This window comes from Protopterus annectens, chromosome 3.part1, assembly GCF_019279795.1.
Source record: "Protopterus annectens isolate FY-2018-M chromosome 3.part1, PAN1.0, whole genome shotgun sequence".
Lineage (NCBI taxonomy): Eukaryota > Metazoa > Chordata > Ceratodontiformes > Protopteridae > Protopterus > Protopterus annectens.
The window spans coordinates 1,645,682,663-1,645,699,699 of NC_056732.1; the positions used below are offsets into that span (position 1 = coordinate 1,645,682,663).

A 17,037-nucleotide genomic window follows, 5' to 3' on the forward strand; every position below is an offset into this window, starting at 1 on the left:
CTACTTTCATGCACACAATTCTGCTTTCATGCATGCACTCACTCACTCCGTACTTATCTATTAACACAGGTAATTGCTTTCTCTTTCAAAAGCAACAGCAGCAAATCCATACATGAGTCCCTCTTCAGCGAGAACACACACACTGATTGTTCGGTGCAAAATAATGGCGTAAACACACGGACCCTTTTTTGGCTCAAAAACAAAACTAGAAGGGTGCTTTGGCACACGCACACACCGACATTAGCATTACAGGTCACGGGAGCAAAAAACACAAAACAAAAAAAAGTGTTTTGGGGCATGCATACATCGATGTTGCAGTTAGAGGTTGAGGGCCGCATGGAAGAGCTTGGAGGGCCACAGGTTGGACACGTCTAAACTAGAGGGTATATAAGTAGCAGTACTTGTGTTATTAACAGTTCTGAAGAAGTCCTTATCCTTTCAATATATAAATCTGTATAGGACAAAAGTGCTTAATTTGTTTGTCAACTGATATACTTTTGGACTACTTACTTTAGCATCTTTGGGGTCAGTAGTGGGTGGCCATGGTTTTCTTCTGAGGGCGGTAGATGTTTGGAGTTCATGAGTGGTTTTTTTTTTTTTTTTTTTTTACTCTACCTACACCACCAATTTTAAGTTTTGTATAGATGGTATTCCTGATTAAATTTGAAAGCTAGGAGCGAAGAAACTAGTAAAGATCTGGAAGGTTTTGATTAACCGTATTTTAAAAGGACGGGAACCAACATCATATAAGAAATAGGTTGTGGCAGTAATACCTAACAACAGTAAACACCCAGCTTTATATAGACTTGTTTCAGTTTTAAACCATGATTAAACAGTGTTTATGTCTATAATGGCTAAACAAATAGCAAAAGTATTGACTGATATGGCTCAGTGTGGTTCTGTGGAAAGAAGGCAAACATTTGAAAGCAATAATAGAAGAATGCTGTTGGTGGGTCTTGATGCAGAGAAAGCATTTGCTAGAGTAAGCTGGGATTTTACAAGCTGAGCAATGGAAGCATTTGCATTCCATGTTACATTAGTAAGGATAATTAAAAGGAAATATGATGGATTGGAGGCAAAAATTAGAGCGTGGGAGTGTTCCTTTCTGACAAGTTGTGTCTGAACAGAGGAAACATGCATGGGTATCCCCTTTCCCCTTTGTTATTTGCATTACATTTATTGCCACTGGCAAACAGAAATGAAGAAAAGTTGGCTGTATTTCCAGATATTTTGTACCTGATAAAACCTGAAAGGTATATCTCAGTGTTGTGGAACCCACAGACTTTCAAGTTTTTTTTTTTCAGGATATAAAATTAATAGACAAAACAAAGGCTATAGCTCTAAACTATGTACCCACACATGACTCGGTTCAACAATACCCAATATTTATGGGACACAAAAATAAATATTTAGCTGTATGGATTAAAAAGGATTCTGTCATGGCAAATGACGTGGAAATAGAATAAAAAGATAATACAAAAACTGAGAAACTGGAAGCTCTTGTTTATGGATATGGGATAGCAAGATACAAAAAGTGAAAATGTTTTAGTCCCTTTAGTTTTATGTACGGGTCAGTCCTAACTTTATGAACACAGGAAAGGCTGTGGACAATAAGGGTTGACAGAGTTTTTCTGGTAGGGAAGAGGGCAGGGGTCAAGTGGGATACGTTGATCCTTCTAATAGATAAGGTGGTTTAGGATAACAATCTGAAGGGATATTTTAGAGTTATGCAGTTAAGGCTCATTATACATAACAGAAGCAGAAAGCTAGATGCAGCAGAGGAAATTCAAGAAGTAAGGACAGTGTGGGATTATGGATGCAGAGCTTTAATGAAAATAACAACAGTTATACAGAATATTATATGTATAAAGAATTGAAAGTATTCTAACTAAGCCAACACAAGAAAGCAGATTCTGCTGATAGGTAAGACTGTAAATAGGGGTACAGAGAAAATCAAGAGGGGGCTGGAATCTACTGGAGAGAACCGTCAAAGGAACCAAGGTACTGTGAATAAATAACTACAGAGGGAAAGGTAACTGAATCGGTAAAGGCCAAGAAGACATTTGGATTGCAGGCTAGAGACTGCTTTTTCTATCACAGATCGATATCAGAGTATAGGCAAAGAGAAAGGGATGGGGGATCCTAAGTGAAATACCTGCTGTGGTAGAGCTTTTAGCACAGTCGAGAACAGAAGCTGTTGTTAAAAATGGGATAATAGTTCATTTAAAATATTGCATGATAACTAGGAATCAATCAGAGGAGGTTAGAACAGATTGGGAACAGACACTGGGATATATGCAACAAAGTCTAGAAGATTCATGAATTTTTGCTTGCGTTTGTATAGGTATTTTATACCTTAAGAAGGCTCCAAAGAATTTGTTCTCATGTAGATGACAAATGTTGGAGCTATGAGGAGGAAGAAAGAGGTAATTAGGAACATATATTTTGGAACATGTAATGAGTTGGATGGCTTTAAAAATTCCCTACAGAGTACTGTCATAAATACTGGGCGAGCAACTTGGTGTATCTAAGGAAATGATTTTTAAGCTGGAGCAGAGGATTAGAATTACCTAGGCCTTGTTAAGGTTAATTCTAGTGTCCACCAAAAAGCTATTACTAGAAAATTGAAATCAAAGTCAAAACCTACTGTACTGAAGTATTGAATATTGTAATAGAGTGAGAGAGGAGATGGAGGGTGGGATCTGTAGAAAAGGGTAGGAGCAACTTCATAAGAAAAAATGGAAATTGTGGGAACACATGCAGAAAAACGTTTTGGAGGAGTGAGGTTTAAGGGAAGGCAAAAATCTAGCAATTTATGTAATGCTGGATTGATGATAATCTTTGTAAATGTGAACATGTTAATACGGTGTATGTTCTTTTATGTAAATGTATGTTTGCCTGTGTCTTAAGTGGTCATTCAATAAAGGTGTTAAAAAAAAAACAGACTTGGTTCAGCAGTGGTCAGTGATGTTGTGCTGCCATTCATTGCCAGAAAACAAACCTTTGTTTTGGTTTAAAATTAAATTTATTGAGGTACTAGTTAAGCACTAAGCCATGTCTGAGTATGGGTGGTGGTGGATTCTAACTCCGCATGGCACAAATTATCCTTGAATTAGGAGCCGATTGTGTTAAAGCTCACTAAGGTTGATAACTCCTACATTACTCACATGTTATTCTTGCTATTATCCAAGGAGTTTATTTAAAAAAAAGTTTACATTTTCTAAATTAGCCATTTTTATGTCACTTGGTTTTAGTGTCTGCTTTATTAAGGACAACAGCAAAGGATATTAATGGGTGTTTACTTATGTAGCTAATTAGTCAGATAAGAATACTCTGACCAAATAAAAGTGAGGACATTTAAAAGTAAAGTTATACACATTGGAGGAAATAATTTGACAGATAAATGTTGGTATATTATCAATAAAATCTGCTAATGCAGTACAAGAAAATTAATAAATGAAGCAAAGTACAGACAAAGAGGCAATGTGCAACTTTGTTGGAAGAGGTGGAAAGGAAATAAACATGCAATGATGCCTGAGAGTGGGCATTGCACACAGTAATGAACAGCACAAGAGCGTTGTATGTCTTGATGCCATGTGCAGACTCCCTACCAATAGAAAGTATGTTATTTCCTGTAATGCCCACTCCAGACAGCATCACTGCATGGATTAAATAGGTTATCTGTTAAGTTGTTTTGTATTCATTGTATTACTGATGTATATATTTTTGTTTTTGATGTAAAGAGGCTTCTCTGCCCAGTGTTTCAAATTTAGTGTGAGATATAAACTAACAAGCAACTGTACTAGGGCACACAACTGCAGGAAAGATAAACTGTTTTATTACATTGTATTTTAACTCAACTCACTGAAGAGGCACAGACCACACAGACTTTTAATGCATGCAGAAATTCATACAGGCAGGCAGACACACACATTCCATTTAGTAAAATGATGACCTGACTGTTCCACATCTTTTTTGAGTCATGTTCAGAAAGTACTAACTCAGGTGTGATAACTTGGCAACAAAGTCACTCGTTGACCTCTGGCACCAAATACAATTGTAAGCATCCTTGTGTTGTGGTAATTGTTATAATCTATGACTAGCACAGAAGTCTAGTAACACTTCACATGGACTTGCATCGAGGAAGTTGTTCTTTTCAGTCATGCCTTTACAAGTACATCAATGGCTCCCCCGCATGACACGATAGAAATACAGAATCTGTAGATCATACTACCAACTGAGCACATCATTCAAGATTTCTAAGAAGACTAGATATGAATAGTTTTTAGATGGATATGTACAGTTTTATTTTCTGCAACTCACGGTTGCACTGAGGCAACTCGCTTGTTTACAGGCACAAACTCAATCTGAATGGTTCCCAGCTGGGAACTTTTGATTATTTTCACTCCAGAATACGTGAGAGAGATCCCATTCAGAAAGTTGGTTACATAATCACTGCTGCTGTTTGTAAAGTTAAGATCAACTAAATCTAAATGACACATTTCATTGTTCCACATCATCTCTGTTCTCCAACAGTGAGATGACATTGCATTTCCCAGAAGCCAAGATCTAATCTGTGTTCATGTTGTCCATCTTGCCACCATATATGATTACTATTTTATTTTCAAATGATGACGTATTAGTCTCTTGTGATTTGTGATCTTCAGTATGCAAGGAGTGATCTGCTGCTGAATGAGGCAGCTGAGATAAAACTCAGTACCTCCAAAGTAGAGGCTGCAGTTCAGTCTTATAAAAAAATGAATGACACCTTCAGGTGATGGGAAGTATATTGGGGTCTTTCTAATGTTTGAAGGCAGTACTGCTGGCATTGTACAAGACTGTGCTGCTGAAATGAGATCAGAGTCTTAGAATGAAGCTCTCAGTTTAAATATTAATCTCTGCTCCCTTACTCACTTATGGTTATGAGTGTTAGATAGTGGTAAAAAGGAAAGGAAGCAAGGGATTCCAAGATGGCCGGACTCTCAAAAAGTAGACTGATCAGAGCTATCTCAGTGTGAAAAATAAAAGTGACATAAAAAAGCTAGAAATCCTGGTAAATTTAATTAATGACTAGTCACTACACTGCTAGATGTCAGTAAAGAACAAGCATGGAGAAAGTAAGGAAAAAAATCAACTACAGAAGGAGAAAAAAAACACTTTGGAAAGAGCCTTAAAGCTGTTCAGCAAAAAGCAGTTCAAATGTCACATAAATCAAATGCATTTAGAGAAATTTAAAGTGAGAAGTGGAGGAATACATTAAAGTCAAATGATAAAAGGCTGGAATGAGTAGAAGACACTATAGTAACTATTCAGATGACAGATGACCCAATAAAATTGCAGACATCAGAGGTTAAAATAAAAGCTGGCAGAATATGAGACTTCTCAAAAAATGTTTCAAAAAGTTGTAAAGTTGGGATTGAAACATGAATCAAAGGGGCAGGGTTCATCTCCAACAAGATGGGTTTGAACAGAGGAATCGGGCAGGGGTGTCCTCTTTCATCTTTGTTTTTTGCTTCATATTTAGAACCATCGGCAAAAAAATCGGGGGATTAGAAAGTCAAGGATATCATTGGTATGGCAGTCAAAGTGGAGAGATGACAGTGTGTGTAGGGGGAGTTAAGGGAATCAGGAGAGAGTGGGATTTTGGATGCAGAACAAAGGAGAACAGCAGCAGCAACAGAATATTATATTCTTTAAATTGCAGAGAGTATTCTAAGAACAAAACCAACACAGGAATGAGTAAATGAGATGAATGCAAGTAGGGGTACAGAAATTAGGCAAAAGGAGGATAACATTTATAGGGTAACACTGACAAAGGAACCAAGGCATTAGCAGCCAATAACTAGGGAGAGGGAAAGGTAGAGTGGGATGACATCAAGAAGTTTGGACTGCAGATAAAAGACCACTTTCCCTGTGTAATTTGCTCCCTCCTTTTTCTAAAGATCCCACTTACAGTTCCTTTCTCTCTCTTAGAATATTCAATACTTCAAATACAGTCGGTTTACATTCTGACTTACATTTTCTAGTAATTGCATTTTATCAGTCAATAGAATTACAATTAATAAGGACTTACTTTATCTATACAACTCAGATCCTGTGTCCCAGCTCAAACAAATAATTTCTACAGTTAGTCATTTGCTCCCTCAGTAATTCTAACATAGTATACTGCAGGGAATTTTTATTAGCTGCCAACTTGTTACAGTGACAGAAAACATCTTCCCCGTTACCTCTTTCTTCCCCATCACACCTCCAACATTTGCCATGTACCTGAGGAAAAATTCTTTCAGTCTACTCTGGGTATGAAAACACCTGTGCAAACACTTCCAAGCAACAATCCTACATCTTCTGCACTTTGTTGCACACTTGGGAGCCATACATATTTCCTCCCATGTTCCCTTGTAAATTGCTTTTCCCGTCTTTCTACCTAATCTTTTCTAACCTCCTCATCGATTCCTCTAGTTCTCATGCAGTATTGTATATGCCTTACTAATTCTCCCTTTTAACACCAGCTTCTGTCCTTAAATTTGACTAAAAACTCTACCAGAGCACATCTTTCACTTGGGACTTGTCTAAAAACTAGAAGATTGATGACTGTGTTAAACTGGTGGTAGGATGTTAAAGCATAATTCACATTTTATCATTAATGTGTAGATGGACACTAAAGGAATTGAATATGTACCTGCAAGTGAAGTTTCTGCTCTTATTAATATGTATACAATGCATTTATTGAAGTAAATTGCTTTCTATATTGAAAACTAATTCTGTATTATATGCAGATGTATTTTAAATGTCAGGTGTAGGGGAGTCAGAGACAGTTATTTATGCTAGTGATACTGAAGTAAGAAAGTATTTTGTCTTGACTGTAATGTATCTGGGGTTTATACAGTAACAAGATAAATACTGGATATACGCAATGTAATGTTGTGATCCTGGGCAATAATTTCCTTTGATTTAATACAGGTGAAAGTATACAGTAATGTCATTTTATGCCGCAGACAAGGGTTTTTGTTTCTAAGCAAATAGTCTATAAAATAGAAAGCATGAAAAGTGTCAGTTTTCCCCTCATTTGAAAACCTTTATAAATCATTTTTCTCTCAGCACAGATGCACGGAATTATTCAGGAAATAACAACAATGGGGCCTGAGGCATTTGTATAAGAAACATCATAATTGCTATGTAAAGGGTAATTGGCAAGTAGTTCAGTGAAAATAAATGAAGTTTGACACTGAGGAAAGTGAATATGTTTTCAAGTAGCAGAATTCCCAGTAGCCTTAGCACTTCAGTATTAAATATAACCGTGCACAGTTTATTTTATTAATTTAAAACTATTAAGAATACTTTTTTTCTTAAGGCTTAAACTAAGTTAACTGAGAGCATCCACGTTGTTTACATCAGGGTTGGAAACAAGAGACAGTACAAGGATAGATATCCTCTGTACAAGACAGAACACGTGCTCTTGCATGTGCTTCCAGCATAATTAAATCGGCCTTTACAATAGGTGAAGCCTCTGAACGTAGCCGTCTCACTGGGGCAACTACCTCTCTATGGAGAGGTAAATTCCCTTTCTGGAAAGCATATATCATTTGAGGTTTGAAAAAAAAAAACTGGATTTAGTTTTGAACACTTTTAGTGAGGCAAAAAGCATGGGAAAATACGATGACAGTTCAGAGACAAGAAGCTACAACTATGTAGAAGATTAACCTGCCAAGCTTTAGTGCTTGTATGCAAGTTGCAAGCTGGAACCATATATTCAAAAGAACTGTCATGCAGAATATACAAAAGTAATAGCGTTTTATCAGAATGACCGCTTTGCCAATTTTACCATAGAATGCAAATGGTACTGCAAGTACAAAGAGCAGAGTGTGCTGGATTATCTTGAAAAGGTGCAAATAGCAATGCTGCAGGATTCACATTTGAATAGAAAGCATGTGAGTTTGTCAAAGAAAATGTTTAAGAATGGATATTCAACACAATATCGGGACAAAAGAAAGGGGGTAATACTGGATGTAGCAGTGATTCCAGTAATGATGGAACAGAAAAAAAAGCAATGATAGATATGTGGATAAGGGTTTATTGGCAGGGAAGGAAGCTGACGCTGACATATATTACACCTGAAATTGGAGCTTAGGATAATGTTTGAAGAAATAATTATCTTTCAGCAGGGAATATTATTTATGTGTGGAAAGTGGAACCTGATTTACAACAGTGCGGACGTATCAGGGATACCAAGAAGGGAAATATAACAAAAGTGGAGATTTCTGAAGAAATATATGATATTTTAAATGGAATATATGGTTTTACTATCAGGAACTTAGACCAAATTTACATGTTTTTTTCCCAGGGAACAATAACTGGGCTAGACTGGATAGAAATTATATTTCACAAGAACATGGGTATTTAACTGAAAGCTCTGACTGAAAACTTTGAAAAACATCCAATAACTACTTCAGATCATACACCAAATAAAGACTAGGATAAAGATACAGGGAAAATAATTAAAAAAAAATAAGACACAGGCAGGAATTAAAGGAATGGGTACTACAAATTATTTCACACTTAAGGAAGACAAATTTGTTTAGAAGAGATAGCTAGCGAGTGGGATAAAGTGAAAATTGAGCTTAAATATGTGGTAGAAATAAAGTGATATGGGCAAAAAGCAATAGTTATTAATTAGGAGATTGTAAAGGTTAAAATATTGTAGAAGGGTAGTCTCGTAGAAGAAGAAGCAACTGCTGAGTGCTTAAAGGAAATAAGGGAACATTTAGATATTATACAACCATTATTCTTTGATAACTCCAGAGCAAAAGCGTTTAGCACTATGACTTAGGCGGCAGAAAGTATAAAGGGTTATTACACAGTTTAAAGAGCCTATGAAAACAAAAATAACCACAGACCCTATAAAAGTATTTGAGATATTTCAGAAATTCTATGAAAATTTGTATAAAGCAGAGGACAGGGAAAACCAAGAAAATGCATAAATACAAAAACTAACAGAAGACTTAACAATGACAAGGTTAGAGGAAGATGAGGCTTCAATAGTTAATAGCTAAGATAGCAAGGAATGTGATTAAAAATAGAGATTTATAATCATATCAGCAGGGAAGTCTCCAAGAACAGATGGCATTTCTATGGAAGTTATGAGATAAGAAAGTGATAAATATTCAGAAGGTTTTATCTCATGATATTTTAAAAGAGAGGAGGCAGTATCAGTATATTGGCAGAAAGCTGTGGTGGCTTTATTACCCGAAGTGCATAAAGACCCTTCTGACCCACCTTCATATAGACCAACTGCAATTATAAACCATGCTTATAAGGTGTTTCTGTCTATACTGAACTGGGTAACAGAATGACAAAGATGTTGCCAAAACTGATAAATATCAATAAATATTCAAAGTATCAAACGTAACAAATGGATCAAAGGGGGGGGGGACATTAAAGAATACTAGTAGGATAGTGATACTCCACAGGGAAGCAGAGTGTAAGAAAATGACACTTGTTGGTGGCTCTTTTTTAAAACCTTTAGTGAGCTATCACTTGTGATGTAGGCAAATGTACATTTATATAAAAGTAATCAAACTATATGAACAAGTTCACATTTATATACATTATATACCACATATATTGTTTTATATCATATAATCCAAGCAACATTACACAAATTGTTCAATTTCTGCCTTCTTAACTTCATTCCTCCTCCAAAACATTTTTCTGCATGTATTGTTCCCACAATTTCTATTTATTTCTGTGCAATTTAGTCTCCTTTGCTAAAGATCCCACTTCCTGTTTTTTTGTCTCTGTTACAATAAGTATAAGGGGTTAAGACTTTGATTTCTATTTTCTAGTAACTGATTTTTGAATTAAACTTAAGGCCTTACTATGTCTAGGCAATTCAGATCCTGTATCCCAGCTCATAAGCCTGCCAACTCATTAAACTCAGGGAATATATCCCAGAGGCACCTCTTTCTTCCCCATCACACCTCCAATATTTGCCATCTACCTGATGAAAATCTATTTGGAGCTTCCTTGGGGTATAAAAGTAGCTATGCAAATGCTTCCAGGTAAAAATCCTAATTTTTCTTGACTTTGTTGCATATTTGGGAGCTACACATATGTCCTCCCATTGTTTCCTTGTGAATTGCTTATGCATTTTCAAACTACCATCTTGTTAAATAAACTTTGGAATTTTAAAACAGTTACAAAAAAATGATTGTTTCATTAAATATATTTAAATAATGATACTTTTAATTTTTAACACTGATACTGCAAAATGTAAAGATTTCAAATGCTGTCTTTCTAAATGCTGCAAGAAATTATAACACAACTGATGAGCAACAACAAACTGCTTAACATTTAAATAGGTATGACTGTGTTAATGCCACTATTTCCAGAACAGCACTACTCCAAAAACTGCTCTTCAGAGCAATCACTCTCTAATCTCAGTCAAAGTCTTCAAAACAAACTCATAGGGGTCTTTTGTCAACACACACCAATGTTAACCCAACACCAATTCCCACATTGGACGAATCAGGCTGGAAGGCAGGCAGTGCATATTCCATATGACACCAGCGTCTTGCAAAAAACTGTGCAATGAATGATGGCACACAGGCAGGGCTTGTATTTGTGCAGCCTAAGATTGAAGGCCGACAGGAAGCTCAGGTTACTGGTAAGAACAAACGGGGAGAATAGGATGAAGTGGCCAACAGCCAGGTCTCCTATCCTGGGGGAAGAGTTCAAGGAGATATGTGGTCTCTGCAACATCTGGTGTAGACCAGATACTCTGCAACCCAGCAGTTCAAAAAGGGGTAGTGACAGGTGTCACTCCCCTAGCACAAGGATTGTGACCAAATACTTCTGCATGATAATGGCTTCCTACATGTGGTTTGCAGCTCCTTGCTGCCTTGTTGCTCAGAAGTCAGTGAAGGGACATGCCCAGGAAAGTCCAGTAAGGAGCAACAGAGGTCTCCAGGAGGAGTGGACAGTGTGTGCAGCAATAAAGTTTGAAGGATACTGGTAGGACTGGGGAGAAGAAAGGTTACAAAAAATAAATATCAACAGTTCCAAGGAAGGTAGTTTTTCCTCTACTTGCTAAATCTCAACAAAGAAAGGAAAGAATGCCAAGTAACAGCATTTTTATGAAATCAGTGCCCTACTTTCTCAGACTTAAAAAAATCACTTACCCTGTATTAGAACATGCTTATTTGCTTCACAAACTATGGGGTCACTTGGCAATTCATTTTAAAACTCACAATGTAATCAGATTAGCTTGCTTGGCATGTATACATAAATAGTATAGTACACAAAACTAGTAGTGTACCTTACAATTTGTTGATTATTTACTTTCTAGGCAGATCCCTTAATCTCACCTCCTCCTAATATAGGCAGATCCCTTAATCTCACCTCCTCCTAATATAGGCAGATCCCTTAATCTCACCTCCTCCTAATATAGGCAGATCCCTTAATCTCACCTCCTCCTAATATAGGCAGATCCCTTAATCTCACCCCTCCTAATATAGGCAGATCCCTTAATCTCACCTCCTCCTAATATAGGCAGATCCCTTAATCTCACCTCCTCCTAATATAGGCAGATCCCTTAATCTCACCTCCTCCTAATATAGGCAGATCCCTTAATCTCACCTCCTCCTAATATTTACTAACCCCTCCCTCACTTCCACTGTATTACTCATGAGATCTCACTAGTCTTTGTACTGACCGATGTTAACACTACCTAGTTTCATCTAAGGAGTGGTCAGCCTTCTCAACAATGCCAAGCAACAGATGGTTATGCTAATTCCTTCCTTTCCACTGCCTCCTTTAGTTAGGTATAAGACTACATATTTTTTTTCACCTGGGTTTGATTTGCAGCTCTGGTGTCTGACAGCATGTCAGGGAGGGATGCGCGGTATCATCCCTTGTGGGTGGGTGAATATATGGGCATTTGCTGAGATGATCCCTGGTAGGGGCTGTGAATGTCATGCGAGGAGGAAGAGTAGGCCAAAGTGGGGAATAGGGTGGGGAGAAGGCTGAGCTGCCACAGAAATGGGGTTATATGCCGCACATCCCCATTGCATGCCAACCCCTCAGGCTGTACCGTATAGAGCCAGGGGAAAGGGGATAGAAACAGCGTAGGTCATAAAATAGTACCCCCTCCCCCCCAGCTGGAAGATGAACAGCATTCCTCCCAGGACATCTTAGGAAGATCGCTGGTCCCAACTTAAATTCTAGTATTAGACCATGAATGACTGGAGTACCAGAAGAACATGGGGCGCTGGGATGACTGTCAGATTGACAGAAAGTGAGAGAAAAAAGAACTAAAAACTACTCTTCAGGTTCACCATAGGTTTTTGTGTCAGTAGTACCCTGTGATGGACCGAAATACATTCCTGCATATCTTTAATGCAGAAGTATAATTAACCTTCGTACCAAAAAAACTTTAATGGGTAAATTTGTTAAACTGTTGGGATATCTATTTGCATATAAAGTACCACATGAATAGCTTCAGAGTATGTATATTGCTTTCTCATTTGCTTGGCGACATCCAGCTAGTATTTTTAATCCTGTACCAAATATTCCTAGCATATGAATACTTCAAAAGATGTGTGGTGATAATTTCTAAGTAGCTACTTGGTCAAAACTGGTTGTATTTCTCTTTAGATCTCTGGAAAGGCTCTACACATTAAGACTAACTTTACTGGTAAACTGAAATTATTAAACTACAAAAAAATGATACATTACTGCAGCTGAACTGCAGATTATAAATGTTTTAATAATGCAAAGGACTTTTCTACTGTCAAACCACAAGGACATCATCCTGAAGATGTCAAACCCTGAATTTCATCACCACATAAAAAGTTCTAGCTACTAAAATTACACCTTTTAAAGGAACATGCATAATTACTGCCTTACCTGAAAACAAAATGTGAATACTTTTACATATGTATAATCAAAACAAAATATAATGCAGCTGGTGTTTGGTCTCAGTTTATTATTCAGCCTTAAACAAAGAAAGGTTTGAGGGACTCTGTACTAACTCACATTTCCGAAAGTGTCAAAACTCATTAGTTTACAAGTTTTGTCTTACTGCACAAAGCCTAATCTAACCATTATGTTAGTGTAACTGAAGTGTTTCCACATGTGTGCACATAAAAGGAAAAGTATTTACAAATGAATCAAGACTATAGATCACTATATGCTCACTAAACGTGATATATGATGGATCCGCTACTGTTCCGTTGAAACATTTCAGTTATTTTCATAACATGGCTATGAAGTGGTTTCCTCTACCAGAAAATAAAGAATGAAAACAGACGGGGATAAACAAATACAATAAAGCATTACTTCACCTATAAAGAACATTGTTTCTTTTGTCCGAAATTATCATTTGCTTGCATTTTAGATAACCCTCTACAGAAATGTCCTTTTAAATGAAATATGCAACTGAGTGTTGCTGTTACTGCATTTATGTACACATTTATTAACAGGTTAGGTAGGCTGGTCCAAGGGGTCCCTTCCTCCCGCAATCCAAGCAAGGGGGACCAGTTTTAGTACCCTTGTGACTGTGTGTACCAGCAATGTTAATTTCCAAACAGTACATGAGAAAATACAACAGTCTTTTCAAGTTGCTCATCATATCCTCCTCTTATAATGGATAATCGGATTATTAGGTGTATGAATCATAGTTGTGTAATTTACTGTTGGGAAGTACCCGTCAATTAGGTCAAATTCATATAAGCGAAGCAAAGTAGACCAGATAGTTTTAATCTGTACATAGGCAAAATTCTCACCAATACAGCGATGGCGACCTAGAGAAAAAAACATACAAAAATATTTAACAGAACAAAAGTACTACTGTAACAAACAATCTATACATATGAAATTAATAAACAAAAAATCCAGGCAATAGAGTGGCAAAGTGGTTAGTGTTGTTGTCACAAAGCTCCAGGGTTTGTTCCTGACTTGTGGTTACCATCTATGCAGACTTTTCAAGACCTCCCTATATCCCAGACGTACTGCATGTCAGCATGCTACAGACATCACAGACAAACCTCCTCAGGGACATTCAAGCTGTGAATCGCTACAACAAAGTGAGGGCTAAAATACAATAGAATATTATTACTTGCGTAGACAGGTGTTAAGTACTGCAGATTTCTTCAGGTGACTCAAACTAAATTGAAGTTAAGATGCAAACAGCTACGTTTCCACTGAGATGCCTATGGAGCCATGTCACATTTCCACTCCTGCCTACTTGCTGCCCTTCAATTATTGCCAAGGCATCCTCAGTACCTACTTTCTCTAAAAATCTGTTTTTCTTCCAGTACTCTTTGTCTTTTATCTAGCCGTCTCTCCAGTAGTACACCTTTACTCAACCCTGTTTAACCTGAAATGATGATGACGTCACACTTACAATCGTGCATGGGCTCAGCAACACATTGGCACCACAACAGTTTGGAACTTTAAGTCCGTACCATGCTCTGTTGTACCTGAAATAGAGTGGGCTTTCACTTATCTGCCAACCATGCTAGCAGATACCAGATGATGATATACTTCAAATTAGAAGCAAGGCTTATATAATAGTGTTCACTGAATATGACACCTTATCACAATTTTTAGATTAGTAATATTGTAAGTAACTTGCCACATTATTTCCTTAATATCAATCATATAAATGTTATAAACTTTAATATTATAGCAACAGTTATGGCAGTGGTGGGGATTATTTATGAATTAATGCCCGACTGAGAGGCTTCAGTCTGGTCGGGAAGAAGTAAATGCCTCCCTGTAATTCCTACCTTGCTACCATAGACTACGGTATTATACAATGGCTTTAAGCTGTCTGGGTTTATAAAAATGAAAAAAAAAAAATCACCATTATACTGTGTTTGATGCTGCACCGGTCGTGCTACTGCAAAGCACGTGCATGATCTTGATAGCCTACTTCACCTCAATGTAATATGCTTTCATCAGAAAAGTGTAGCTCCATGGCAGAATAATGATGTTTGAGTTGGAGGAATAACTGTGGCCAGTAGGTGAGGCACAGCCTCCAACAGACAGCCACTGTATCACTTCACCAACACACTAATATTTTGGAAGTTTTGTGACACATGAAGTTTAGTTTATTTCCCGTAATTCCAAAAGAAAATTAAATGGCAGTTTGGTCCATAGTGCAGCTCTTACTGACCAATGTGATTTCTTTACTGTAGCTAATTTAAATTTTCTGCACCCCACTATGATATAATAAGCATTAAACAACACACGAGACAGAATACAGGTCAATTTGTACTGCACTTCATAACAGAGCTGTATGCAGTGCTGTACAGATCACGAGCAACAAGATTATGTTTACTGTACATAAGTAAACTAAACCAGATTTGTATCTGTCAACTGTGCACCCCTTTTTGTCGCACAAGAAGGTAATGGTTATGTACTGACCATTTTGATTGCTGTTTTTGATATCAGGCATTATTGTTTCCTGGCACAAAAGATGCAACAAAATTATCTTTTTTTCTGAAAACTGCTGTTATAGTCATTGTATATATTATCAGTAACCATCGAGGGAGCATAATATTAAGTTGATGTAAACTCAGAAAAAAAGTCAAATATCACTTATTTACCAAATTCATCTGCCTATAACTCATCCACAACCAGTTAAACTGCAAATGTGCTGTATGACTTCTCATGTCCTCTACTTGTTATACCTCTGACTGCTTATATGTACCTGCCACACTGTGGCCAACTATCTGGCATGAGGAACTTCGTCCTAGTCAGCAGAAAGTCTAAAGTCACACACCTTTAGTCAGCTCATCATGTGACCCTTTACTAGGTTACAGACCATCCCCTTTCACTATTAATGTGCTTCCAATGCACTTCCTTTCTAGATGTATTTTACCAAGAGGCAAAGCAGCATCAGAAAAATGACTCCAGGTTCCACTGCTTGGAAATTGCTGATTTTGTCAGAAATTAAAGAATAAGTTTTATTGTAAAACTAGTTTGATTTTATCCAGTTGTTTCTTTTCTACATTCTAATCTCCTTACATGTCAGACCTTTAATGTTTTTCTTTCTTTATGGGCAGTTTTACATTTTGGCATAACATTTCCCTAGGCCTAGACATGATATAACAAGGTATCTTGTGTCCCCCCCACCAATGTTGCAGGATTTGCTTGTTAATCTTGGGGAGTGTGGTGTTAACGCAGCACCCCCCCACACACAAACACACACACAAACACAGCACCCTCCCACTGAACTCACAGACACATTCATACACACACACAACCTACCCCCTAATAACATCCCAAGCACGCACCACAACATCCAAGTTCCCTTCAATGGCCCTCATTCAGTGGTAGCCCCATTCAGTGTGTACCTTCAGGCATCTTTGTCATTGACATACTTATCAGTGCCAGTTGTGGCCTTGATGTCAGGACCACAGCTCTTGGAATGGGCTCCTCTGTCACTGTCTCTATTGTCAGAATTGATGACATCAACAACAGTGCTGTAAGCATCAGGAGTTCCTGTTGGCCTGGGTTTTTAGAATGTAAGGGGTTAGACTCAGTGCAAGTGTTACCACTGCTGGAGTTTACATCATGGGGTCATCAGCCTTCCAACTTTCTGGGTCAATGCTTTCATCATTAGGCCCAATGTCAATGGGTTTGGGGGTGGGGGGTGTTAATTTTCTAGAAATGGCCTCAAAAAGGTTTGGGCTTGGGCAGCAGGGTTTAGAGCCCTCACCAGCGTATGGCATCGGTGTCAATATCAGCATTAACAATTCAGATTGCTTTGCACTTGCCACCATTGGAGCCTGTTTCTGCAATCAACTCAGCCTCTAAAGCCAACATTTCTTTTTCTGGTTCCTTGTCCATCTACATTTTCTATTAACAGGACCCATTCCATGCATCTGGATCAGTGCAAGCCTCCTCATCATCATTGGACCCAACATCACCACTGTCTGGTGTTTAGTGCAACAGCAAGAGGAGGCCCTTGGACGCCGATTAGGAGATCCCCATCTCAGTTAGGATGAAAAGGCTGTTGATTCTGTTGATTCT

The 17,037-nt window shown here is 37.7% G+C and overlaps 1 protein-coding gene across 2 annotated transcripts in view; it reads right to left on the minus strand.

The window, feature by feature from the left end:
- Positions 1–12,962: 12,962 nt before the first annotated feature.
- The window catches only part of LOC122798593 (lanosterol 14-alpha demethylase), a 160,509-nt gene continuing 156,434 nt past the window's right edge, over positions 12,963–17,037 (minus strand). For both annotated transcript variants that reach the window (XM_044067670.1, XM_044067669.1), the window contains one exon: positions 12,963–13,799. In XM_044067670.1, coding sequence (XP_043923605.1) covers positions 13,624–13,799 — 176 coding nt within the window. In that variant the 3' untranslated portion in view covers positions 12,963–13,623. The remainder of the gene's footprint in view (positions 13,800–17,037) is intronic.